At 37.9% G+C, this 26,743-nt stretch overlaps 2 protein-coding genes across 16 annotated transcripts in view; one reads left to right on the top strand and one right to left on the bottom strand.

Annotated features, from left to right (window-relative positions):
- On the bottom strand, nucleotides 1-13,330 carry ENKUR (enkurin, TRPC channel interacting protein). Of its 7 annotated transcripts, none has more exons than XM_067291806.1 (6): nucleotides 13,261-13,330; nucleotides 12,886-12,979; nucleotides 9,259-9,404; nucleotides 6,135-6,361; nucleotides 4,971-5,117; nucleotides 1-467 (listed from the first exon to the last, which is right to left on the bottom strand). In XM_067291806.1, exons 2-6 carry the CDS (start codon nucleotides 12,960-12,962, stop codon nucleotides 294-296), a joined length of 771 nt encoding a protein of 256 aa, XP_067147907.1. In that variant the 5' UTR covers nucleotides 12,963-12,979; nucleotides 13,261-13,330; the 3' UTR covers nucleotides 1-293. The 7 variants fall into 7 exon arrangements, with proteins under 7 accessions (XP_067147907.1, XP_067147906.1, XP_013804786.1 ...); XM_067291805.1 differs by lacking the exon at nucleotides 13,261-13,330 and adding an exon at nucleotides 13,143-13,197; XM_067291808.1 differs by lacking the exon at nucleotides 13,261-13,330 and adding an exon at nucleotides 13,143-13,197 and having other exon boundaries at nucleotides 384-467; nucleotides 4,952-5,117.
- THNSL1 (threonine synthase like 1) overlaps nucleotides 13,303-26,743 on the top strand; it is a 14,731-nt gene continuing 1,290 nt past the window's right edge. Inside the window, exons 1-7 of one of the 9 annotated variants that reach the window (XR_010883515.1) lie at nucleotides 13,503-13,572; nucleotides 14,147-14,299; nucleotides 14,386-14,444; nucleotides 16,934-17,282; nucleotides 20,959-21,089; nucleotides 24,793-24,866; nucleotides 26,365-26,482. Coding sequence is in view for 8 of the 9 variants with exons in the window: in XM_067291801.1 (XP_067147902.1) it covers nucleotides 17,819-20,041 (2,223 nt within the window). In the remaining variant the exon portion in view is untranslated. Of the gene's footprint in view, nucleotides 13,380-13,502; nucleotides 13,573-14,146; nucleotides 14,300-14,385; nucleotides 14,445-16,933; nucleotides 17,283-17,723; nucleotides 20,861-20,958; nucleotides 21,090-24,792; nucleotides 24,867-26,364; nucleotides 26,483-26,743 lie in introns of those variants that run through there. The other 8 variants (XM_067291801.1, XM_013949323.1, XM_067291798.1 and 5 more) reach the window with 8 other exon arrangements.

Genomic DNA, 26,743 nt, shown 5'->3' on the forward strand with positions numbered 1-26,743 from the left:
TGAAAGTTAAAGAATTTTATTTGAAAAAGCTTTGTGAATTATACAGATGAGAATTAGCTATGTGTAACAACTTTTGTAAGAAACTACATACTTGTATTAGCTATTAGAATATTAGCTATTAGAATATTTTCTTCTTCTGAATAATTGGACTTGTTTCAATTTCTTCTAAGCATTTAGTTTTTGGGTTTTTTTTTAATTTTTTTGAAAGGCAATGGTAGAGAAAGAGAAAAGGAAGAAAGAGGCAATATTTAAAACATAGTCCCTACTCATAGTAAGGACTTACTTAATGGTTCTTACTCATTTGCAATGTAGATAACTTCGTGCTTCTCGATGACATCTATGTCATGCTCCAGTTGTTTCATCTGTGATTCCAGTTTTTCTTTATGCATCTTCTTGGGTATGGTGTCTATATATACAGAAAGACCCTGAAACTCATGATGCACCTCTTCCCAGTTCTTTTTCAGACCCTAAAACCATTACATGAAAAGGAAATATATGAGAAAAACTTACTTCATTAAGAATAATATACACACAAGCTACTTAGATTTTTTTAATATTGACTTTGTCATTGCAATGTTAAAATAATAGATAAATACATGGAAAATGCTTAATCATCTTAACTAACCGGACCAAATTAATTAAATGCTTAAAAGTTAAGGTAGTTCCAACAGAAATAATCCTGGCTTATTTTTATAAAACATAAAGGATGATCTTCAGAGAACTCTGTGCCTTGGAGAGAAAAATCTACATGATGATCTTTTAAGAGGCATCCACCAAACAATAATTAAACTAGCCAATAAAGTAGAAGCTACAAAAATGCTAAACTGAAAAAAGTATACCAATGTGACTAACAGTCAACTCTACAGCTTACCAGGAACTCAAGGAAGACTCTACACTTCATTTCACATCTTCAATATCTTCAAGAAAAACTGCATAAGGTAAATAAAGAGTAACTCTTCCTTATTCTGTAAAAGAAACTTTTTCTATGCTGTCAAAGATCTACAGTAGGCAACTTTGACAGCTCCATTGTATCTTATTCTAGTATGCTCACTGAGGAACTATTAGGAATCCTAAAAACTGCCTCAAAGCTCCTATCACTCAAACACCTGCTTTTCTCCAAAATGCAACAGAGTTCTTCTACAAACTTCACTACAGAAACCACTTCCCCACAAACAGCAATCTGGCTATCACAAATATCACCACACGTCACATGCAGTGGCGTTACAGCCTACCTTCAGTATCTACAAGAATACCAATACTTGAAAATCCAGCCCAAACTCACCACCAGTCTCACTCAGTTCATCTTACCACCACCTTCATTTTCAGTAATTTAGACTTCCCTCAGGCACCAAACTGATCCCACAATATTTTAACTTGTATGAAATACTTTGAAGAAATTCTTTATAACTGTATTCCCATTCCAACCAACATCTACAGATAAGTTCTTTATAATTTGGAATAAAAACCTAGCCTTCATTGACCTCTATCACCAATGATTTCCATAACTGTCACCTCTCCATTTGAATGCTGCTACACAAAAAATTAGCTTACTAGATAAAGCAAACCATATCTTCCATACATAAAAGCCCAAGACTTAAATCCTGCCTCAACAAAACAAGCAATCATCTGAAACATACTCATAACCCTACTAGCTCAGCATCAGAGGCAAATTTTCATTGACCAACATATGCTGCATGGAACCAGACTGTGACAGAACACTAAAATTTAAAATTTGCCTTTATATCCTCACAATTAGTGCAACAAAATGCTCCTCACTTTCTCTCCTCAAGAGAATGATGAAAATTATAAATCCTATGCATGCAAATATCAAATTGTAGTATAGTTTATTCAATGCACCAAATGTCCTCAAGAAAACTATATGGGTGAACTTAATCACACCTACCACAAAGAACTCATACAGCAACCAGCAAATAATAGAAACACTTAGTCATCAGTAGGAGAACATTTTTCCAAAACAACTACTTCATTTTTTTGGCTTTTAGTTATTTCCCAAGGGAAGATCACAGAATATCTTCAGAAATGAAGACCTGAAATTATTCTCCTGGAAACTCAAGTTCTTAACTCTCCTTTATAATGAAAAATTGATTCAACTAATACAATGATTTTATGACATAATATGATTTCCCTTCACCCTCAATCTGTTGGAACAGGTGAATTACCATTCTCTCTTTCTTTAGGATAATCATTTTATTACCCCATACTAACATGTCCTTCTCCACTATTACTAACCACCTTTTCTCCCAGAATAGTGACTAGCATACTTAAATTTAGAGGAATTAATATGTATTGAGCTTTGGAGATCGTTGCTTCTATTTCAGAACTCAAGAAGAGCTGTTGTGCCTAAAAACTTGTCTGATTTGGTCTATTATATGAATTAGTTTACAAAAGAAAAAAAGACTGCTCCCTGCAAATGCTGACTAAGCAAAACATGCATTTTAATACGAGCTAATATTTTACAGAGTATTTCTTGCATAACAGTTCATGCTTTGTGTATTCATATCGAGACTTGACAAAGTATTTTGTCTGTAATGTTATTCCTACAATCTTCATATACAACTGTCTAAATAAATTTAAAACCCCTACCTTAATATGTGAATCTAAGAGCAATATACAAGCTTATTTATTTACTGTCCTGTAATGCTACTTGTCTTTGCAATCAAAAGCTGTAAAGTACTCAAATAATGCTCCTAGTATACCAGGCATAAGTTACACTTTACAAATATATAGTCATGAAAACAAATACAGTATTTCTGAAACCTTCATAGAATAGTCATTCACTACTCTTTTGGATAATTCTTCTTTGTTTACATTAATAAAAGCTGGTTTGGAAACCACTGAAAAAGAGCATTTGAAAACACATTAGAACATCTACTCATCACAATTTATTCTATCACTGCAGAGTAGAGAGATCAAAAGCAAATCGTGACTCCTTCAGACAAAAGCTCCCTCACAGCTGTTCCAAAAGCTATGTAATATGTTGACTGTTATTGCTATGTGCTAAATCACAAGCTGAACGTCTAACTCTATATAAGGAATTCTAATACATGCTGGATCAGTAAGAAATATGTACTGCATTTATCAATATTCTCTTTTATTCTCATAAAATCACAACCAACATAAGCATAATTGAGAGATATTTAAAAAAATGTTGGCACAAATGATTTCTGCTTATTTTTGTAAGTTCATAAGGCTGGATTTTGCTCTCAGACATCTACTGCCATGTATTTTTTCAAATCAGATACTGCACATGTGTGCACTAGCACAGTCAATTATTTTAAAAGACAGGAATTCCCATATGTCTACATCTGAGCACTGGGTAGAAGCCACATACCCTGGGGACACTAATTCCTCCTGACATTATAACAGTATAAATAATGTGGCCCCTGAATGAGAAAACATTTTGAAAAATTTAAAAGAAGATACTGAGTTAATAAAAAGAATATAAAACATTTTTAATTAACAAAGATGACATTTCTTCTCACTCTTGTATTTGAAAAATGTAAAACATAATTTTATCAAACAACACACAGAACTTGGAGCAGCTGAACTCATGTGCCTTGTTTCACATATATTTTAGTTGCATAGTTAACTGGCTGAAACATCAGCTTCTCCCCTGCCTTCCCCATCACAACAACATCTTCACCCTTGCTGTTATGTTCCTTATATTGCTGCCACTGCAATACCCTCACCTCTCTCCCATACCCCTTCCTAGATTTTATTACTTTCTCCACAAGCAAGAGACATTATTGTGCTGGCTACTTTGGATCTACCCTCTTGCTGATTAACCAGTTAATCTTTGCAAGTGAGTTAGACACTGTTTTGTCTCTAGATATTCTGCTGACCTTTTGTGGGAATGTAGTATCTTGGAGATGTCCACCCATCTGCTAATTTGCCGCAAATGGTTGCTAAGATCAACAGTTATTACGGGACAGAGTGACAAACAGACATCACTATTTTCATAGGAAACTTAGCTAAAAAGTGGTCATGAGAAATTGCAGTTCAAGAACCGGATTACATAAAAATATGCTGATAAACACATAATTACATCAGTGCAAGTCTCTTTAAAATACAGTGTATATGTACAGTATAACTACAATATACAGTTAGTATCAAAAATGAAGTATTTGACCATTTGAATATCTGTGGTTTAAACTGAGAAACAGTGCCTATCTTCTCATCCCTTCATACAGTATTAATCTTACTCAGTTGATGCAAGGTCTCTTTTCCCATCAGTTTCTGACACCTCAGACAGGCAGCCTGTCTATGTCTGCTCACATATCCGTACAGTGTACTTTGTTTCAAATCTCAGCTTTTTTTTTCTTTACTACACGTTTAAAATGTTTCTTTACCTCTCTACTTCTTTATGCTATTATTTCTCTTTGCAAAAACTTGTTTCATACATACTGTATGGAAGACTATACAAAACAGCTTGACAAAATACATTTTTTAGTCATAATTCTACAAATATATTACAATTGAATTCTATTTTCTATTTTTGCCACATCTAACACATGCCACAGCATGACCTTATGCTTTAGCCAGTGAAGTCATGATGTGAAGATAGAAACTGCCAATAAACGTGATGGCATTATGTATCAGGAAAAAACAAGATGAAATTTGTGCTTTTCTATGATTCACAAGTAGAGAGTCAGAACTGTCTCTGGATCTATACAGTTGATTCTCTGCATCCCTTCGAAGCTTCACTGAAATTCCAAGTGAGTGAAGAGGATATGAATCTAATAGAATTGAAGTACTTGTAAAGCTGGTTTGTAACTGTAGACAGACCAGCTCCCTTCAGCTCAATTTACAACTGTCTATAGCTCCACCTAGTGAAAAAGCAGCCAGCCCATTTGTCTTGCTTAAAAATTTAGTACACTCTTTATATGGACTTACATTACCTTATTAATCTTTTGCATATGTTACTACATACACTAAATCAAAATATGGACCTGCAGAAGACTGCTCCTTTCTTCGTCAGACAACCGTTTCATGGCTCTTTTTCTGAGAGACTCCAATACATAGGCCTCATGTTCTTTCTGAGCTCTCTTAATTTCTTTGTTTCTCTGTGTTACATATTTTGGTATAATACCATAATCCTGTAAGGGCAAGGAAAAAGTTGATGTATACTTTCAAAAAGAAACCAAAGACATACTTGTCATACATAATAATTATATTTACAAAGACAGTTGGAAATGGAATTTTCTGCCACAAAGCAATAAAATCTTAAATTGCTGTGTTCTCAGAAGTATCAAACATTATTCTCCCTGTAGTCTCATCAAAAAGCATGAAGAATTTCCACCAGTGTTGTTTACAACCTCAAAAGACAAGAGAAACCAGAAAGCAAAACACCTATTTATAAGAACTGATGGTAGAGTGCGGAGTTTGAAACCTGTTAATGACAGCAAACTATTTTACATTTGTACATGGTGTCAAATTCTACCTTCGGAAATACGTCTTCCTTGGAAACATTCTTTGAAAGGTTTTCCTGCATCCTGATTTCTGCTAAAACATCGTATGCCATAGAGAGAATCAAAACTACTAACTAGTAACTAACTAGTAACTATAGTGCTCTAACCACACATCTTGTATCACCTGTGGGGTTTCAATTTTGGAAATACTGCTCTAAATCCTAACAGCGAGGAAGGCTGCCAAGTGAATGGATCATTCAGCCATAAGTTGGTTCCAGTTGGTGTAAAACTCTTTCTTCTTTTACTCTGCGATGTGAGGTGAGCTGGTGCCCAGTGCCTGACACGGTGGTTAGAGGTGGGCTAGCTATTCATTGGTGGGACTCTTGAGTGAACAAAAGGAACCAAGTGCAGCTCTTTGTCTCCCCATTAGATACTCCCTGGGCTCCTAATGCAACACATCTGCTTTTGCTTTAGCAGCATCATTTTGGCAAACTTTTGCTGACAACATAAGCAAGTGAATACAGAGCAAAGGCAAGGTACAACCATAGTACTTATGATTTCTCCTTGACAAATTTCAAAGGTTCTAATGCAAATAGTATCTAAACATCTCAAAAAGAATCATAAACATTTCACAGGAGAATACAGTAGTGAACCGAAAAATAGACATTACTACTGATATTTCCGCTTTAATTTAATACAACTTACCTTTTTTTTAACATATTTTGGAACAAGTCCCGAAGTTTCAAGCAGGTGTTTGTCTCCCTGTCTTCTATCAACATAAATAGGTTGAGGCTTTTTAGCCAATCCCATGATAGCAGCAACAGCATTTGCATTTATAAAATTCTTTTTACTCTGAATTCCCATAAGTGGGTGATCTGTCTTCCGTGGCACTGATAATGCAGGCATTTTCCTACTATCCTGTTCTTTTTTTCCTGTGAATTGAATATGTAAACACCCTCAGCAATAACCATAAAGAACTTTACAGTTCCATATTATTACATTTCTCAAGAGGGAGAAATTATGAACCAAATTACATAAAAATAGAAACCAACTGTATCTAAAACATAAAAATTGACTGGGGATGTACTATGATGAAAACCAGTATGCTTGTTGGGCATAATGGAAGTTAACATAGGAAATACTGTGTTGTTTTAGAGAGGTTTTCCATATAATATGCCACTCTTACTTTGTAAGACCAGTTGTGTGGGATTCCTTTCAAATGTGATTAAAACTACTTTTACCAGAATGTTCATAAACAATTATTCACAATCCTTTCTCCAAAGAACAAAAAGACCCTTCCTTTTTTGTGTAATCTTTTCTCCAAGGTTTCAACAGAAAGTCAGTAGTCTCCTGTCCAGATGAGGGATGAAAGACAATCCATTTCCCACATACTTCCCACCAGATATAACTCTAACTGTCATTATCAGAGATAACTCAGAAGAAGCTACAGTAGTTTGATTCAGGTTGTCTAAATTCATGTTCTCTTTCTTTGGCAGAAAATAAGTCTGGAATGTCACACGTGACAGAGCTCTTCCTACAATGGATGATTTCCTGACACTGAAGACATGAACCAATGCTTCCCTCGTTTTTGTTTTTACAACCTACTGGCTTACCATAATTTAGCACTGTAGAATACAGGACTTAAATCTCTATTTCTCTCAGGATCTCTTTTTGGAAACAAGATCTCTGAAGCTTCTCAGTGAACACTGGCTCACCCTCATCTGCAGAACACTGACACACACTTTTGGGGAATGTTTTGGGAACTCCCACTTCTTCTGGAGCCAGCAACTGATTTTAGTTAAAATGAATGCAGGAGGGCAGTAACACAACGAGATTAGCCAAGCTTTAGGAAGCACACCTCCTCTAAGGAAGTGGTGAGTGATCAAACTCCACAAGACAGACATTATCCTAGATTTCAATGAAAAAAAAATAAATCAATCTTTGTTTCTGTTCTGCCCCTGAAGCCTACTTTTTAACTAAATGGATCAAACCCAGTTTTGAAGGCGGTACAGATATCATCAACAAAATGCCATAATCCAATACAGACAATTGGTAATTGGTTACATTCCAAGTTATGAAAGTATTTTCACATGCTTTAGAAAGATAGATCATGTGCTTTAAAAGAGGGATTAAGCGTCATAATTTTTCTGAGGTATGTATGAAACTCCATCCAACAAAGGTGCAAGAGCTTTCTAAGTTGATGATAGAATTCCATTTCAAGATGTTTTAGGATCTAATCATGGCACTGAAATAATAAGTCTGTATGAAAGTTATGATGTGTCATGGGCATTTTGAAGCTCTAGCACAATGACTCCTAAGGCAAAACACCAAAACACATACTAGTAGGAAGCCCGGAATCAATAAGTTGAAATAGGAATATTGTGAGCTGCTTGTTTGAGGAAAATGTCAGAGCACTGAATCTCAAAATACGACCATTTTAAAGTAGATAACACTAATTTTATGCTAAAAGTACATAAAAAGGGATATTATGGACAGCTCAAAGTTACTGGTGAATCAACCTTCTTTGCTAAACCCATCTAAAGCACTAGTGTAGTAATTTAACAAGTTCTTGAGCTTGGAAGCATTAATGCTCAGAGGTCACGAAGTATTACATTCTGGTATACTGAACACTGTTTAGCTTTTCTGAAAAAGCTACGATTTTATTCAAAAACCACCCAAGATGCCCACAGGGCCTCAGGGACTTAAGCTTACTTCAAAGTTCTGATAATCCATATTGCTTGAGGCATCAAACCTCCAAAGCCTCATGGGCGAGCCCATATTTTCAATGCCAAAGTTGTTTGCATGTGCCAGGTGGATTGGGTGCTGGACTCCCACACACTATTACACAGTGTATTTTTGTTATATTGTACACTAAAAATATCTATTTTTATAGGCTAAAAACAGTTTCAAGCTAAAGCCTTCTAACACCATCACAAATTCTGACAATGATGTACCTACAACTCCAGTAGCATTAAGGTAGTCCTTTCTGGAGTATGGCTACCCTCACAGAATTGGCCTTGAGGCTGAACATTAAAACTGTCATCTCCTTCTCCCCAGAATTATGGTTTATGCTCAAAGACAGGATGGTGGAAAATAGGCACTTTAGAGCAAAATATTCCAATTTCTTTATTTCTGTGGCATGCAGCTCTCCAGAAACTTCTAAGCTTTGAACACTGCCAGCCAATTTAATGCTACAGGATTAAGGCCCAACAGTGAATGCTGAAGAGTAAAAGCTGTATGTTCGTGATAACATTAAGAAAGACACATATACTTTCCCCATGTCTGTTCAAGTTTTAAAAACAATTAGCTCACTTTTAACACCCTAGTTTATACTATTTACCTTAATATTAATGACCAACTGCAGGAAAGATTGACACACAAATCTGAATTAAATAATTCTGCATTTAAATATTAGCAGGGTAGAACATATCATTGACACATCTTAAATATCTAAATAGCTGCAGCCAAAAGAGATTTAATGATTTTTCTATTCATTTCAGCCAGCTTTGTATCACATGACAGTAAATGCTTCCCATATTTTCTAGTCACAATATTTTCCAAACACATATATAACCTCCCTGTTGCTTGTTTCAGTATTTTGCACAATAAAAATAGGAGAAAAACATTTTTTGTAAAGTAGAGAAATAATCTCAAAATCATAGATAGTAAAAAAAGAACAATGGAAACCATCCCAGCATGCAAAAATGATTTTAAACTTGAAAAAATCAGATTCTCAATAATTAGCAGTATTGTTTTCAATGTTAATATTATCAACTCTAAAATAACAAAAAAACATATTACATTTCATAGATTTCCTGTCAACACTTACTCTCTGGTAGCTTGGGTTCCTTTGAATGTTTTTGCAGAAAGTTTTTTGGAGAGGGAACTTCAACTTTTGCTGGTCCCATTGTTTTCCACTGAGCTTTACTTTTCTCTATTTCATGTTTGACAGATGGTCTAAAAGTTGATACATACCTTTGATTTTAAAAAATACCATAAAGAAGTTAAAGATCAGAAAATTATTAAAAAATACTCTTCAAAGAATACACATTTTTGCAGTAGTTCAATCCAAAAGCCCAAATTATATTGTTCCAAAACATCTCCCAAATAAACTGTCATTCATACACCTTCCCTGATAAGGTTAGGCCCAGCACTGCACTGACAAGGTGTACATCTGGTTCCAGAGCTAACTTGCTGCTTCCTTCCTCTTTTGTGCCTCCCAGGTCACTATTATCACATTTGGGGAAATGGTTCCTGCATGCACTGTTCATATAAATACTGAACACAAGCCTTTTGAAGCTTGAAAAACCCTACGTTTTGGAGCAAAATGGTTTTGAGTATTGCTTACTAAAACTGTCAGAAACACAAAATCATTATTTTAATGACATTATGCATTACACATTTGGGTCTCTTTATTTTTTTAATTATTTTTAATTAATATTTTGAAAAAATATTTTTATATGGGGTTATATACTTTGTTTGAAAATGCACTCAAAATATACTGTTGTGTATGTACAGGAAAATATCAATCATGAGCCAACTTAATTTGATTTTCTACATTTGAAAATTTGTAGCCTGGGAAAGGTGCAAGCACTAATGTATCTCAAACATGTTGCAGAAGGTGAGGTTTGTTGTGGGACTTTACATAACATGGTAATCAGACATACCAAAGGAAAAACCTCAGTTGGCTTCACAAAACAGAGTTCTGTATTGATAATAAGAACATTCACAGTTTCATTCTATGAGATGAAATATATTTTAAAGGCGTATAAAACCTCATGCTTCAGAACACATCAAAACATATGATGTGGAGAGTTGAACAGAATGTCTTTGATCACCAGGTTATCTCATTACTTTCCACTGTATCATTGTCTCAATCCTCCTCTTGAGCCATCTGTTACAGACTAATATAAGAGATTAAAGTAGATGGATGACTGCTCTGAAATAGCACAGCAAATGCTATATATGTCTTATATGACACAGATCTGAACTCTGATCCTGAACTACTGAAATCAGTGGTGGTTTTGCCACTAACTTGTGGCTAATACAAGAATCAGTAAGAGCTCAGACATGGAAAGCTGTATGCACACACTGAAGTTTTGGAGTAATTTTGCACACAGTGCTGTAACTCCTGCTTTAATCAAAAGTATGCAAACATTTTCTCCAAAAGAAGCCAAATGCTGATCATTAGCTGATTAGTAGCATCTTGCATTTAACTGAGGACTGGGCTTTCACAGATGCTTTGCTGAAGGTGTCAGAACTCCTTGCTCCTGAAGCTAAGGCTACCTTGCCATGTACCTTCTAAAATCCACTGTCTTTAGGCATAATGTCATATTTGATTGTGGTAGACAAAAGCTGAGGAATGGCTGAATTCTTCTCACATAGAAAAACCTTAGAGTGCTTCCTAAAGAGCTATACCACGTTTTCAGATAAGGAAAAGAAAAAAAGAACAAAAAGATTAAATGTAACACAGCCTATTTTACTGAAATAGGAGAAAAGAAAGGAGGAAATGTTGGACCAGTGAATGGGAGTCATAGTAGCAACACTGACAAAAACATTTATATATGAGCTGCAGATGTCAGAAAGATGTAGTTATACTTGATTGTAACATTAGCAAATGTGAAAGGACTACATCTAAAATGTGGAACTTTTTTCTTCTTGTGATTTGGTCTCAAAAATGAGAAAGAGGATTATGTACATAAGATGATATGAATCTTATATGACACATGAATATGAATATATAGAAACACCTCTAATTATAAGTAATGGAGTCCTTGATTTTATTTTCTGGCAATTTCATGGCAAACTGATGCTGGATTAGACACAAAAGCACCACATTCAAAAACTATTGTGCTCCTTACCATTTGGTAGCTGAGGCATTGTGGCCATACCATAGAGAAAGGTAGCAACTTTATGTTGACTTTTATTTATTTTTGAGGAGTTAAATGTACTAGGGTTCACACACTCTTGAAATGAGAAAGTGAATGAGAAGATATTGAGTTAGGGAGTTTATTATGTATGGGTATAAAGTTTAAAGACATCTTTTAAAGGTGTAGTCAGCTTTTGTAGTCAGCCGTAGGCATTCCTCTTTGGACAAACGGATGTGGCAGCTGTATCTTTTCAGTGAACGTTGACACATGGTCAAGAAAGCAGAAAATGCTGCTGTACAGCAAAAATGTAGAGCTAGAGAGGGCCAGGAGGAAGAAAACACGGTCACAGAGGACTTCAGGATCTTACTCCATTCAGCATTTGGCAAAGGGAGAAAAGGCAACGTATTTATAAGAAGACAATTACTGTTCCTTAGATCTCATCTTCTTGGGACATAAAAGCTGGGGAAAAAGAAGATGCTAGCCTTAGTTTCATGAGTAGTACCCAGTCAGCTGGGAGTAAAATGTATCTATGATTTTGTTAAAGAAATGACCCTTTATTTTGTATACATTAGTAAAAATTGGTCAGCTGATGCTATTAACCAGTTTTGAGCTGTTGCCACCAACTGGATATTTGGCACATTGTGAACCAAAGCAGGAAGTGGGGTGAAAGGGTAGAAATCGGAGAGATAGGGAGGGGGCTTTAGTAAGATTATATTCAACCTAGAGAATCCCTTGCCTAAACTGAATCTGATGAACTATGGTCATGCAGTGTCCAAATCTCTGAATGGTATTAAGATGGGAATGGATTTAGTGGGCTGCTTGCCCTGCTATACTGTCATTTCACTTTGCTCTGTCTGCCAAAATTATTCTCGATTCACACTGGAAAGAAACAAAAAAAAATGTAGTGTGTATTTTTACATAGAAAAGGTTCAGAATGAGTAATCTGGCAAGTCTGAACCCCTTTATCTGAAAAGGAATAACTATCTTTGTTCTAATAAATGTCACTGGTATTTCCACCAATTTTAAAGACATTGTATTATGAGCTAGGCTAACCCCTCACTGAAAATGGTTAAGTGTAACAGCTTTCTTTCATATACAATAGTAGCATCCAGAAAAAAAAATGTGTTCACATAATCATCAAATATGAACTTTATGCAAGTTCACAAAGGAATTAATACTAGGTGGGCAGAAAACATTTTTAATTTTTTAAGGGGTGAGGAAGAGAAGCAAAGGAAACAATGTCACAAGACATACTCCATACAGAAAAGGAATGGATGTGTGATACTGAGAAAAATCCCAAAGAAAGAGCTTTTCAGCTGCTGTGTGATTCCTCTGTGTGGGGAAATATTGCTTTAAAAATTCTGTGTCAATGAACAGGTTGGCATCAAAGATGGCAAACTGAATCATCAGCCTTTAGGAGCAGGCTGTTAACCCTCAAATGTTAGTTAGTGTGACTCATTAGTAAGAGCACCAACCAGGCAAAAATTAGATTTTTTTTTTTTCAATACCTGTCTGTAACTTATCAGGCTCAGTGCTCCACCAGGGCTGGCCGCTGCGCCAGCAGGTGGTCGCTCACAGCCACGTACCTGGGCGGCTTGACAGGCCTCTCCTCCAGGCGGGGTAGGAGGTTGTAGATGCTCTCCGGGGCGCGCGGCGCCGCCATGCTCCGGCGGGGGGGCCCTGCGGGCGGGGCAGCCACACGCTCGCCACGGGCCCTCCCGCTCCCCTCTCGCGGCGCTCGCCCTGTTTATGCTCCCGCTTCTCCCTCCCACTCCCCGCACTCCGCCGCTTCTGTGGCCGGCTCGCTCCCTCCCTCCCTCCCGCCGCCGCCCCGCGCCCCTACCCCGCTCGGGCGGTGCCCAGCCGCGGAGACAGACAGGTGCCGACATACTGTTGACCCCGCGGTTGCTAGGGAAACCGGTTGCTTAGTAACCGCTCCATGAGGGGCGGGACCTACGCACTCCCACTTCCGTCTCCAGGAGCGGAACGCCAAGGCCAGGAGCGCTGGCGCAGGCACTACAAGCGACGGCCGAGGAGGCGCTGGTAAACCTGGCGAGCTGCGCAGGCGCACTTCGAGTAGGTGAGCGCCGGGAGCGGAGGGCCCAAGCGGGGCGTGCCGGGCGGCCTGATTGCGCATGTGTCTCCACTCCGGGCGGAGCCGTAAGGGGGCGGGGGCAGGCAGGTGGCTGCGCATGCGCGGGGGGCGCAGGTGAGGCTGCGGGCGCGGGGGCTCGGCCGTTACCTGGCTGCGGCACCTGGCCCCGCCCCACCGGGTACGTGAGCGCCGCGCTGGGGGCGGGGGGTGCCTCAGGGCTCGGCGTCGGGCTCCGGGGGGGCGCGGGGAGGGCGCCGGGGCAGCCGCGCCGCGGCGAGGGGCAGCGCCGTCGCGGCCGGCTCCTGAGGGGAGCAGGCGGCCCGGCCCCCCCCCGCGGCCGCAGCCCGAGGGGGCCGCGCTGGTGGCGGCGGCGAGGCGCGACTGACCGGCCGCTGCGGCGTCGCCTTTTCCGGCCGCCGCCCCCTCTTCGACGCCTGCGGGGTGTCCAAACCGCCATAACGTGTGATCGTTGTGTTCCCGGCGCCGTCCCTGCCAGCCCCCGGGGGTTGCCCCGGGTCCCCGCGGCGTCGGGGGCTCGCAGCGGCGCCGGGCGGCTGCCTGCAGGCACCGGGCAGCTGCTGCCTCCCCAGCCCGTGCCCGAGCCTCTCCGGACTTGCGTGGCATGTTGCAAGCGCAACCTTGGCAGCACCTGCGCTTTCGATCTTTAATACAAGTCTGAAATGTGATCAGCTTTGTCTTTCTCTCTCTCTCTCTCTCTTTTTTTTTTTTTTTTTTTTTTTTTTGCTTTACAGACCTAACGATGCCCAGAAATGAGCTTGGCACCTTCCTGGCAGTGAGCAAGACTCCTAAAGCTATTTGAATGCCTAAAGATTTTTTTGGAAAACTCTGGGAGGTGTCTGACTCCCCCAGGTGTCTGTGGCAGTTAAGATCTGCTAATATAGTTTGTAAGTGATTCTACCCCCTTCACGGGTTGTGACTGATGTGCTCACTTGTCTGCTATTGCAACCAAACTCTTACACTTGTTATCCAGCAGGTTTCCTTAAATGCGCTTTTTGAGGAAATGAGGAGATGCGTTTCCTCAGAACATAGGTGATTTTTCTATACCTTTTCAGAAACTTGGTTTGTGAGATGATCTTGGGATGGCTGAAGTTAAATGTTTTAATTTGGGATTTTTTTTTCTGCATAAAAGCTCTGAGAAAACTCAAGCAGAAGTTGTGTCCTGTGTCCAAAAGGCATAGATGATGTATGGCAACTGCCTGTCTTGTATCTGAGGTCTTTGAGAGCTGTAAACTGCTGCTGACTTGCTTGCTTACTGAATTTTAACCATACAGTATGTGTTTGCAAACTTCTTGTTTAAAGTTTGCCTCAAGTCACCAGGAACTAAAGACACTTTTCACTAGAACTCCTGCCATCAGTGATGGTTATTAAAAATGTGGATATTTTCTAATGTTACTACTGTTGGGAGTCCCAAGTGGAGAGTAAAGATGTATTGTCAAAACTTACTACTGCATGGGAGGTATGGATGTGTAAGCTCTGCTTCAAGAAAAAAATATTTTGACGGAATTGGCTTCATCTAAACTAGGTTGGTTTGGTGGTGTAACTAGACTGGTAAACTCTACTATAGATAAAGTCTATTTCAAGGCTTTTTTTAGAGTGAAGTTTTGTCAACTGAATAAAAAACTAATTTCAAAAGCAGTTGCATTTGACTGATGCAAGCTTATGTGCACATATACTTTATATGGGTGCAAAATTGGATTACACTGGCATAGGTTAAACTGATTAAGTAGCTGGAAAAAGAAATTTCCTGCCAATTTTTGCACCAGATTGGCTCATTTAATATCAGAAAATACCATAGACCAGTTGCAACTCTATGTATGCAAGGTAAGCCTATAACTGCATAAATCAAAATCTAATTCCTTTTATGTCAACATCTATAATTTTGGGGGGTGAGTCCCTATAGCCTAGTTTCATAAAGCAGTCAAGATGTTACGTCATGCAGCTCTACAGCACATACTTAGTGCCTGCTCCTCAGAGTGAATCTGTAGTGCAGTTACACATGTAGGCCACAAAGTTGAGCATAGTGCAGGCTCCCTTACCTCATATATAAGGTGTCAAGTGATTTGTCTGTTCAAGAAATAAAATTACTGAAATACTGTCCCTAGATGTTTTGAGCCCTGAACGTAAGCTTACATCTGGAAGGTTCATAAAATACCTATTACTGGCCCTATACCCCTGTATATGTATTCCCTACTGTATGTTACCATACACTACAGCTTTATACTGAATATTCCAAATATTCCATATAACTTTTATACTGAATATTATACCTACTTTTCACAGATTTTGTTTTTTAAGTAACTGTTATATTGCTTCTACACATGAGCATTCCCTTATACTTTACAAGGATTGGAAGAAACTACAGCATGGTATGCCTATTTTAGTTTTATCTGTTCCTTGTAATTATAGCATGTGCATTAAATCACACTACTGGGTGTAGCTTACAATCAACAGGAAATAGAATTAAATTTAGGGGGTTACCCTTTGCAAAAACATCTCTCCATGTAGAAATGAGTGAACAGAAAGATTTAAATAATCAAAAGAACTTGACTTTGTAACATACACTAATAGCCTGATAATGAATGTGGAGTATAAAAGACATCTAGGAACATAGACTAGAATCTAGAGCAAGGAGCAGTTCCAAGGAACTGGAACTGAAAAGTTTTTGTTTTCATGGCAGCCTCTTACAAAATTTGAGCCTCTGTGTTATTTTTGAAGCTGGAGTAATATGATACCGTGTACTCTGATGGGGAACAGTAAGGTCTTAAAGGACTGCTGTGATAATTGTAAACATGGATAATTCATAAGTAGGTCTTTGGAAGATAATGCAGTTCCTATTTGGTGCTCACCTTCCTTCTACTGAAATGCTAGACCTACTCCTGCTCTCCATGGTTCTAAAAAGCTGTTGGAACTGAAGAGGGTCAGGGGAAAAGGTACTGGAATGATGGAAGGATTTGGAAACTCACTCTACAGTGAATTTCTTGAATCATCTGTGTAGTCTGTCATGGGGAAACATCTCATTAAAAATCATGTCACTAGTGAAAGTAACCAGTATGTAAACTAAAAAAGGTATTTTAGTAAGTGGTGTTAAGCAAATACCTGGAGTATCAACACCTAGACTGAGTTTTTAAAACATGGTTATTAGAAATTGCTGATTGCAAATCTAGTTATGCGTTATGGTGACAGAAAAAAATTGTACAATCTGCAGCTCAGTCACCCATCTCTTTGAGTCCAGCATAGTATAGCGACTAAAAGTAACCTTCAAAAAATACATAGTGGGTTTTTTTTGTTTGTTTGTTTTTTTAAGGATTGATGAGTAATCACTAAGTAATTGCACTCTTGGATTTGTATGTCCAAAATTTCATTAGTTTCCTAAAAGAAAGTTCCCTGCTGGTTTTCTCTAAGCATTTTTAGAAGCAATCAATGAAGAAATAACAGCATGACACTTGATTGCCTTCCTAAAATGAAAAATGACTCTGTAGGGCTTTTTGTGCTGATTTTTTTTTTCTTCTTTCATGCAGGTTTTTTGAGGGTCCTTCTTCTTGCCCCTAAACATCACACAGAGTTCTTGTTCTGCAGTTCCTGTTCATACTGGTGTTGATTTCCCTAAGCAAAGAAAATAACATGTTGCTGTTGAGAACTTCTTGCTTCCTCTGTGTTGGAGATCCTGCTTTCCTAGTGATTTCTTTTGAGTATAGAGTGTCTTCATGATGTTCTCTTTCTCTCTCTCTTTCTCTCTCTCATTTTACACAAACTGCACCAAGTAAAATTCCATTATAGGAGTACTTCAAATACCGTTTGCTTGGTCTCCCATCCCTTTAGAAGAGAACTGGATGCAACTCTGCTAGCCTTGCTGTTGTGCAACAGTCTGTGAGTTTTCTGTGTATTTAAATGGTTCTTGTATTTGATTTCTAGAAAGAAAATATAAGAAATCAAAGCTAAAGACATCTTGAGAGGGTGGATGAATACAGATTTTGTTAACATTCTGATTACAAGAAGATAATTTAGTTAAGCTTCCTTATTTGTAAACGTGTACGTAAAAGTTGGTATATTATAGGCAAAACCAGCTGGTTTTGAATGCCTATATACTATACTGTATGCAAATAGTATTGCAGCGTTAAGTTTGATGGGTCCTTATTTACCCTCAAGAGATGAACTGTAAGAAGTCAGATTTGTCCATGGAAAGTGAGCTGGAATTATGCAGGGGAGTGGAATGAATAACCTTCAGAAAAACATTTACCTCTTTGGCACTGAAAAATCGTAACTGGATTTGTGTTCTAATTCTTGCTGTTTGACTTTCATATTCTCTAGTTTTCATCTAGCTGTTTGCTGAAGGACTAATTTCTTTTTTCTTCGAAGCAGTTGAGTGGATTGTCAAGTTGACCTGAAAGAAACAGCAGAGGAAGATGTTTCACCTTGTTCAGTATCGGCCTTTAAGACTAATAACCCAAAACACTCTTTCTAGCATGTGTTTAAAACTGATGTTTTCAAGACCCGTAGCTTTCGCACAGATATGGAAGTCATGGTTCTCAAGCCATTCTCTCATTGGAAACAAGAATATTATCCTAATGGGACCTCCGGGTGCTGGGAAAACAACAGTAGGGAGAATAGTAGGTCAGAAACTAGATTGCCCTGTCATAGATGTAGATGATGATGTCCTTGAAACAACCTGGAATATGAGTGTGTCAGAAAAACTGCAGGATGTTGGTAATGAGCAATTTTTAGAGGAGGAAGGAAAAGCCCTGTTGAAGATTTCAGCATCTGGAAGTGTAATTTCCCTTACTGGGTCCAATCCAATGCATGCTGCTGGCATGCAGCATGTGAAGAAAAATGGAATAGTTGTATATCTGGATGTACCCACAGCAGTCATTATGCGCAGGCTGAAATTAATGAAAGTGGATCGCATTGTGGGCCAGGATTCTGGTATGTCTCTCAAGGACATACTTCAGTTTAGGAAGCAGTTTTACAAAAGGTGGCATGATATCCGTGTTCTTTGTGGAGGAGAGATTACAGCAGAAGCTATAGCAGAAAAGGTGCTTGATGCAGTTAAGAGATATCAAAACTCAAAATTGGAAACATTTATTTCAACTAGGTCTATTAGGTCTGGAAATTGTAAGCAAAAAGACTCTGCTAAATATTTCAGTGATGTTGTCACTGAGGGCTTAGCCCCTGATGGGGGACTCTTTGTTCCTGAGAGCGGATTTCCAAAATTAACTGCTGGAGAATGGCAAAGCCTGATAGAAGCAACCTATGTTGAAAGAGCTGAGGTAATACTGGAAAAGTGCATACATCCTGCTGATATACCTGCTTCTACACTGGGAGAAATTATTGGCACTGCTTATGGAGAAAACTTTACGTGTTCCAAAATTGCTCCAGTTAGGCATTTGACAGGCAATCAGTTTCTCCTTGAGTTGTTTCATGGACCAACAGCTTCATTTAAGGATTTTGCATTACAGATGATGCCACGTATATTTGCATACTGTGTTCCCGAAAGTTGCAATTACTTGGTTCTGGTAGCTACTTCTGGTGACACAGGGAGTGCTGTCTTAGATGGCTTCAGTCGTCTCCATGATACTGACAAACAGAGAATTGCTGTGATGAGTTTTTTTCCTGAGGATGGAGTAAGCCAAATCCAAAAATCACAGATGATTGGCTGTCAGAAAGAAAATGCCTGGTCAGTAGGTGTCAAATCTGATTTTGACTTTTGCCAGACAGCAATAAAACAAATCTTTACTAATTCTGATTATACTGGCTTTCTTACTGTAGAATATGGAACAGCTTTAGCTGCAGCAAACTCAATAAACTGGGCACGGCTGCTTCCTCAGATAGTTTATCATGCCTCTGCATACCTTGATCTTGTTCATCAAGGTATTATTGCTTTTGGAAACCCTGTAGATGTTTGCATTCCTACAGGAAACTTTGGCAACATATTAGCTGCATTGTATGCTAAAATGATGGGAATTCCTATTAGAAAATGTATTTGTGCTTCCAATGAAAACAATGTTTTGACTGACTTCATAAGAACAGGTATTTATGATTTGAGGGGAAGAAGATTAATTCCCACTTTATCACCAGCAGTAGATATTTTGAAGTCCTCCAATCTTGAACGATATTTGCACCTGATTGCTGATGGTGATGGACAACTGGTGACACAATTATATAATCAGTTGGAAAATCAGGGCCACTTCCAGCTACAGAAAGATCTACTTGAAAAGCTTCAACAGGACTTGGTGGCTGGGTGGTGCTCTGAGGAGGACTGTCTAGCTGCCATCCACTCTGTATACAGTACTACAGGGTATATTTTGGATACACACACAGCTGTTGCTAAAGTAGTTGCAGATCGATTACAAGACAGAACTTGCCCAATTATTATTTCATCTACAGCTCATTATTCTAAGTTCGCACCTGCTATCTTGAGGGCTTTGAGGATTGCAGAAATAAAACAGAATCCGTTAAGTCAGCTTCACTTGCTGAGTTCTTACAGCCCTCTGCCTCCAGTCCACTGGGGCCTATTAGAGACACTGAAAAAGAATGAGAATGGGGATCATCAGATCTGTGCTGCTGATATGGGTATGCTGATGTCCCACATAGAAGCCTTAATTCAAAATCATTTTATGAAAGTTTTCTGAGTTAATCTATCTAAACTATCAGATACCTGTTGTGCCAATTGCAATACTTTCTTGACAGAATGCATGTTTCATACACTCTGTCCAGTTCACAGCATAACTTCCTCAATTTTATATTCAATTTCAACAATATATTTAAAGTAATGCATGTGAGAATTTTAGTAGTGGTGACAGGTTCTGAATTAAGAGTATCAAAAACCTGGAAAACGCAGGTCGCGTATAGTACAGACAGCAGCAGTGCAGGCTTTCCTTGGCAACGCTGTTTCCTTCACGAGCCCTAAGCCTTCCCCACAGAAGGAGAAAGTAACATGGTCCGACCTTTCTGAGACTGATAGCGCTGGTTTGGGGAGAATGATACCATCACTTGGTCAGTGGGTGATTAGTTAAACTGTAACTCACTTAGGGTATTGAAAAATTATCGAATATTGTAATAATATTTGTATGTTACCAATGAGGGTTGATTTCACTACAGAAATTCAAGGATAAATGTGTTGTTAAACCCTTGAGCCATCCAATTTGGTATGCTGTCTTGTATATTGTTTTTATGTACTGTGAGGTTAATGTTTATATACAAGTTTGGTTCTTTTTCTGTTTTTTTTCAGACAGTTTTTCCCCCCAGATATTTTCCTCTGTAAAACAGAACCCTTTGTTCAATATTTTTAATAACTTTTGAAACACAGTTCTTCAGTGTGCTGTAGTCTTTCCTAGGCCTTTTCTATTTGAACTTTAAAATTTAGAATCTTTTTTTAATACTGTACAATAATTTGTTAGTAATAGCAGCAATCACCTTAAGTGTAAATAAATATTTGATTTTGGTTCTTATTTCTTGCATTTTAAATTTTTAGGATACAAGTTTTATCTTAAAGGTCATACGGCTTTCTGAGAATATTCTGATTACTTCTGTTGTCACTTCTTTTCAGATTTATTTCCTCAATATTTTACTAGCTTTTCATGAATTAGGATAAAAAAGAAGCATCCTAAAGTTCTTAGCATCTCATCAAGGAAAGTGAAAGATGAATTTCAGAGTCTGGAAAGTGTGATAGCATCAGAGGTATTCCTTGTGTAATCTAAACCACGTCTGTGTTAGCAATCTGATTTTCCTAATGACATAATCCAGCAAACTATTTTGAAAAATTGTCATTCAGTTTACACAATGTGATGTACTGGGTTCCAGTGTAAGCCGAAAGACTCGGACATGATGTATGTTTGCCACAGTGAATACATTATACAACATTAGATGTAGCCAGTTAGAAAGGTGGCACACAAAGCTTTCTGGATTCTGCTGTTCTTAGATGTCTTTTCAGGATCTTTCTATTCTCTGCTCAATCCTACCTTGCTATTTCTCCAATAATTTTGCAAAATCATTTTGCATTTTTATTCTCCAGAGGCAACATGAGAAAGGCTGTATAATATGTAATAAGCATCCATGTATTGTAAGAAAAAGTTGCATAAATGTATTGCCAAAAAAAGCACTGCTGGTCTAGGTGTATTAGTGCATATTCACCTTTCCTGTCTGGACATTTCTACTTAATTCTCACATTAGTCTTAAGTGAAAAGATAATGCTCTCGCTGTATGTGCTCAGGACAAAACCAGAATTCTAAGTCTTAAATGCCTGAATTGAATTCTGGCACAGGAGCTGGTTTCAGCATAAGGAATTTTTCTGTGGTATTTCTGCAGTACCTGGCTTCGCAGGACTTAATACCATTTGTCATCAGAGGACAATTTGTCACAAACTGTTATGATACATTCTAGAAATATCTGAAATGAGGAGTTTGATTTGCTAAACAGCACCTAGAAGAAAAAAGCTCAGATTTTAAACAACATTAAGCAAGAAATCTGTGACCTACCTTGAGTGAGTTAGTTTATTAGATGGAAAGAAGTGAACCACATCCCTAACAGAGATTTATTCTGGCATGACTCTATCTAGCAATCAATATTTCAAAGTTCATGGCAATAACTTAAACTTGGTTTGAAGAGGAAAATATTAATAAAATTCCAAACTGATATTTTTGTGTCACTTTGACCACTGTCACAGTTGATACTGTTTCATGAACCTAAGTAGAGGTGCGTAAAGGCAGTGGTTAAAGAGCCTGTTTAGAGGGTACGTTTTGCAATGTCTGAAGGCTTTAACAATACAGTATTTACTCATCGTTTTTAAACAATGAATTAAATTTTGGATGTTTTTGTACCTTCAATTTAAATATGAAGTGGTTTTGTGCGTCACATCTGCTTGTGGACTCTAGAGATGGGCACTATAAAAGTATAGCAGTAGTGTTAGGATTCCGGATTTCCACACGATCTGTTAGTTCAGTGTAGTACTTAGTTCAGTGGAGGGGTGAACCAGTTTTCTGTCAACAGTTGGCTTGGACAGCAATGATTTGGTTTACTTAGATTATATGTTTTCAGGATCACTGGCTGAAAAATGACTTTTGAATGGCTGAAATGGCAGTATGAAGTGAGTTGTTAATTTCAGTGAATTAACATTAACAAGCAGTTAATTCTAAACATATTAGCAACTTAAAGATTTAAATGCTAGTATTTTTCGTCCTAGTCATAAATATGCTCAGCACTTTTATCAAAAGTGGGAGTTGTTGCTTCAGTTTCAGATTTTCAGAATACAGCAATCCGAAAGGCAGTCCAGGCTGGGTCCTGCTCTCTAGCTTAGGTTTAACTGCAGAGAGTCTTCTGGCCTTGAGGTGGATCTGTGTTATTTGTGCCTTTTACTCGGGCAGGTTTTATTTTCAGGTAGCTGTATAAGGTGGTTTCTGGCCACTTTCTTGACTGCAGTGTCATGAAACGGGTGCAAGGATCAGAGTAAAGCATGGGCTATTAGTAGATGGATAAAGCATAGGAAACTAGACATTTGGTAGGAAGGTCATCCAACAGAATTTTATAAAGCACCAGATTTAACTGCTTATGTGCAGTATCTCGTAAAATTTAACCAAATACATGAAACCATGATGTTTTTCCTCTGCTTCGCAGGAATGCATAATTTATAAAAAGTGTTTCTCAGGCTTTACAAACTCAGTTATGTGGCACAGGGATTGTGCCTCTAGCATCTTATTTAGAGATTTTACATTGGTATTTGGAATACTCTCAGATTTTCAAATACAGTTTCTTTTATTTGAAATAAGTTATTGCTATGGAAACACACAAAATGTCATCTCACAATATAAAAATTCCTTCTGACACTAATTGGGTCCAAATCTGAGAGATCTCTAAATGTAATTCTGAAAGGCCAGCTGTAACTGAACAGATTTGTTATGTGGGTTCATGCAGGATTTGCTTCTTAACCATGATTTTGTTAAGGAAAGATGAAAATAAAATAATAACTGATCAAGTTTACAGATGACACAAAACTTAAATAATGACAGGGCCAGGTCACTTAAACAGAATAAGAGGAATTCTTTGGCAAGGAGCCGTTAGCAAACTGCATTTGCAGCTTAAAGAAGTGGTGTGTCTTTAGGAGCAGAGGTTTCAGGTCATACTTACCAAATAAAGTACTTCGTTGTGGGAAATGAGGACTTTGAAAACTATTTGGAGATGGTGCGTATGCTCAGCTGAACGTGAATTTCCAGCATGCCTTGTGGCCAACAGGAGCAGTGAGATCCTCCTGTATAGAAATGGGAGTATTGTTAAGGAAGTAATATTATTGTCTGTGTTTGACTTTGATATAACCTTTCACAAGAAATGTTGTGCCCAACTCCAAGATCCACAATTTCCAGTAATCCTGGGAAACTGGAGAGAGCTCAGAGGAGAGTCATGAGACCAATAGAAAAGATTAACAGGAAGCACTGACATGAAAGCCTCAATGAGAAGAATTTGCTTAGTTTAGTGAAAGGAAGGTTAGCGTAGAAGCACCATCTCTGGAGTAAAAAGTTGGTAATAAAGGTCCCTTCAGTCTAGCACAGGAAGAGTGATCCAGTAATTGTAAGTAGAAGTTAGACACATTGTAAGTAGAGATAAAGGCACATAACAATGGTGAAAGTTTCTCTAGTCTGGCAATATTAGATTAACATGATTTTCTAAAAAGATAAAATTTCATAGAAAGAGGACTAATTCAGGGAAGCCTTTTGGTTCATGTTATGATAGAGGTCAACCTAAGTAAAGACAGCAGTCCTTTTTGGCTGCCCCAGGAGTTAAGTGAAATGATAACTTAAATGCTAACAAAAATATGAACAATATTTGAAGAAGACCGGTCCAAGCGTTAGAGATTGTGAAATCATTTCAGTTCTGCTATAGTATTATTCATATGCAGAACAAGTTGCTCTGAATAGGCTACTGGATATGTTTAGCCTTGTTCATTCTGCCACTAGAGAATTGCAAATGGACTATTAATGCACACTCTGACTTGACCCATGGCTATTAGGGTATGGCTCATTAGTTTTAAATTTCATTATACAGTATGTATTGTGATGGTTTGTGCAATATCTGCTTTCATTATGAAAATTAGTAGAACATATACAGTGGTGAAATGCCTATGAAAATGTCAGCTGGATTGAATGTAGCTATTGATTATTCATTTTTCTAGGCTTTTAAAAGTTAGAAATCTTTTAAAATTTATTAGATGCTTTTGAACCCCTTCTTTCCATTCTTGTTTACCTGGCATTTCACTGTGCTTTCATGAGCAATTTGTGATTCAACAGCCATTTTCAATTCATTTTCAACTCACAGTAAGGTCTAAATAATACAAATTGAAAAGTCCAATGTTCCATTTTCGTAATTAAACTTGTCCTTTTATCTACCCACAAAGATGCTCTGGAAAGCTTAGAGGAAGTAAAAGTGTGTTCACAGAGATCTGTTCCACAAACATATTTTGAGAAAAAAGTGAGTATATTTTCTTACATTTTAGACTAATTTATTAAATTATATCTAAATAAAATAGGCACTTAGTGGGCTCCTTTACTGAGTTATACTGCATGTGGCAATCTGATTTTGTTTAAAATGCTAATAAATGCACCCCACTTCCTAATGAAACTAATGCTCCCTGCGTAATTAATTAGCATTATATATAGATGAGGACAGGAAAGCCATGTTCACAGACGTTTTCATCCGGAGTGGTTAATAAAAGAATAATGTACAATTCTGAAGGGCCATGTATAGATAGCTCTTTTCTGCCTAGATGGTATTTTACTAGTAAAAAATGAATTAAAAATACTTATAGTCCTTGTTATATACAGCTTATAACCACAAGATGGCATTCCTAACAGAATTTTGCTGGACATCATTTTCTGCAGTGTTTGGAGGGCTGGCTCTAAATGAAAGGCTATCATAAACAGTCGTAATGTTATATGGCCTTTTTATGTTTTCATTTTTAGAAAATGTAATTAACAGAAATTTGTCTAAAACTCATTTAAGGAAGAAATCTTAATGATGAATAGGTCAATATTTGCTAATATATGGAGTATGCAGAAATGTGTGATTGTCCCAGGTCAAAGAAACACCATGCTAATTAACAGCATTGTATGCTGCTAGAGACCTGCCAACTGTAAATTTTGAATCAATTTTGCTGTAATATAGGAATCTAAAATAAACAATTAAATCACAATTCCTTAATATTGAAATCAAGAGCACAAACAATGCCAAAACCCTTGTGTTTTGGGTTTCTAATGTGATGCAGCATTTGGGGCTTGGGGTGACTTTTGGGATAGGGAAGAGCAAATAACAGTACTCACAGGAAAAAACAGTATAAATACTATTTCTTGCAGTACAGGGGGAGGGTTTTTCATAGCTTAGTGTTAAAATGACCAAGCAATGTATTTTCAAATACCTGTCATTTAGGTTGATAACAGAATCCAAAGGTTGCTTTTTTGTTGTTGTTGTGATCTCTGCATGCTAAAATCAAATACCCTCTTACTCTTTTTCCTTAAGAACAAACATAACACAACCTACTAAACCAGTACAAAAGCACAACTGTCATGACTAGATTTTGCAAAACGTGGGGATATATATATATTATACTTTTTTTTTTCCATGGTTAAGGTCCTGATCTTACCTTGCTTAAAATGCTAGGATTTTTTTTTTTTTCTGACTTCAAAGCTCTCTGAGATCAGACCTGAGCTAAATAAACATTTCCATTTCCATTTTAGCTAGTGTCCTAGTTGCATTTTGGTTTGGAAGAAAGACATTACATTAAATTTATGCTAAAACCAGAATCCAGTGTAAGTTATGAAATTCTTTCAAGTCTTGTATACCACAGAAAGGGCTATATTAGGCTAAATTTCTTTCTCTTGATAGATTCATGCTAGAGAAACTTTTGCGGCCTTAGAAAAACTTTTGTAATGCCTATGTATATCTCCTGCTAACTCTTCTGTCCCATGTGCAGCCCACCAGCCAAGGCTCCAGCCCTCTCGTTTGGGCTTCTATCATTTAACACTGCTGAGAAGATGGAGCAGTGACTGCATCCGTTGCTGACACTAATGACAGCCTTGCTGAGTGAGCAGGTACTGCTACGACATTAAGCAGATGCTCTTTTCCAAACATGCTGTTAGACCCATATTGTCTTTCAGAGGTGGCTGTGCAAAACAGAATATGATTTTTTGCACACTGAAAACAATTATCAGTCAAAAAAACAGTTTCAGTATGATCAGGTGAGTGTTGGTAGATGTTTATCGCGAGGACTGCAGAGGCACACGTTATGAGACAACAATATCTAGTATTGACTACCAGTAGAATTCGAGGGCCTGAAAATCTCCCACTCACTG

Source organism: Apteryx mantelli, chromosome 2 (assembly GCF_036417845.1).
Source record: "Apteryx mantelli isolate bAptMan1 chromosome 2, bAptMan1.hap1, whole genome shotgun sequence".
Taxonomy (NCBI): Eukaryota; Metazoa; Chordata; class Aves; order Apterygiformes; family Apterygidae; genus Apteryx; species Apteryx mantelli.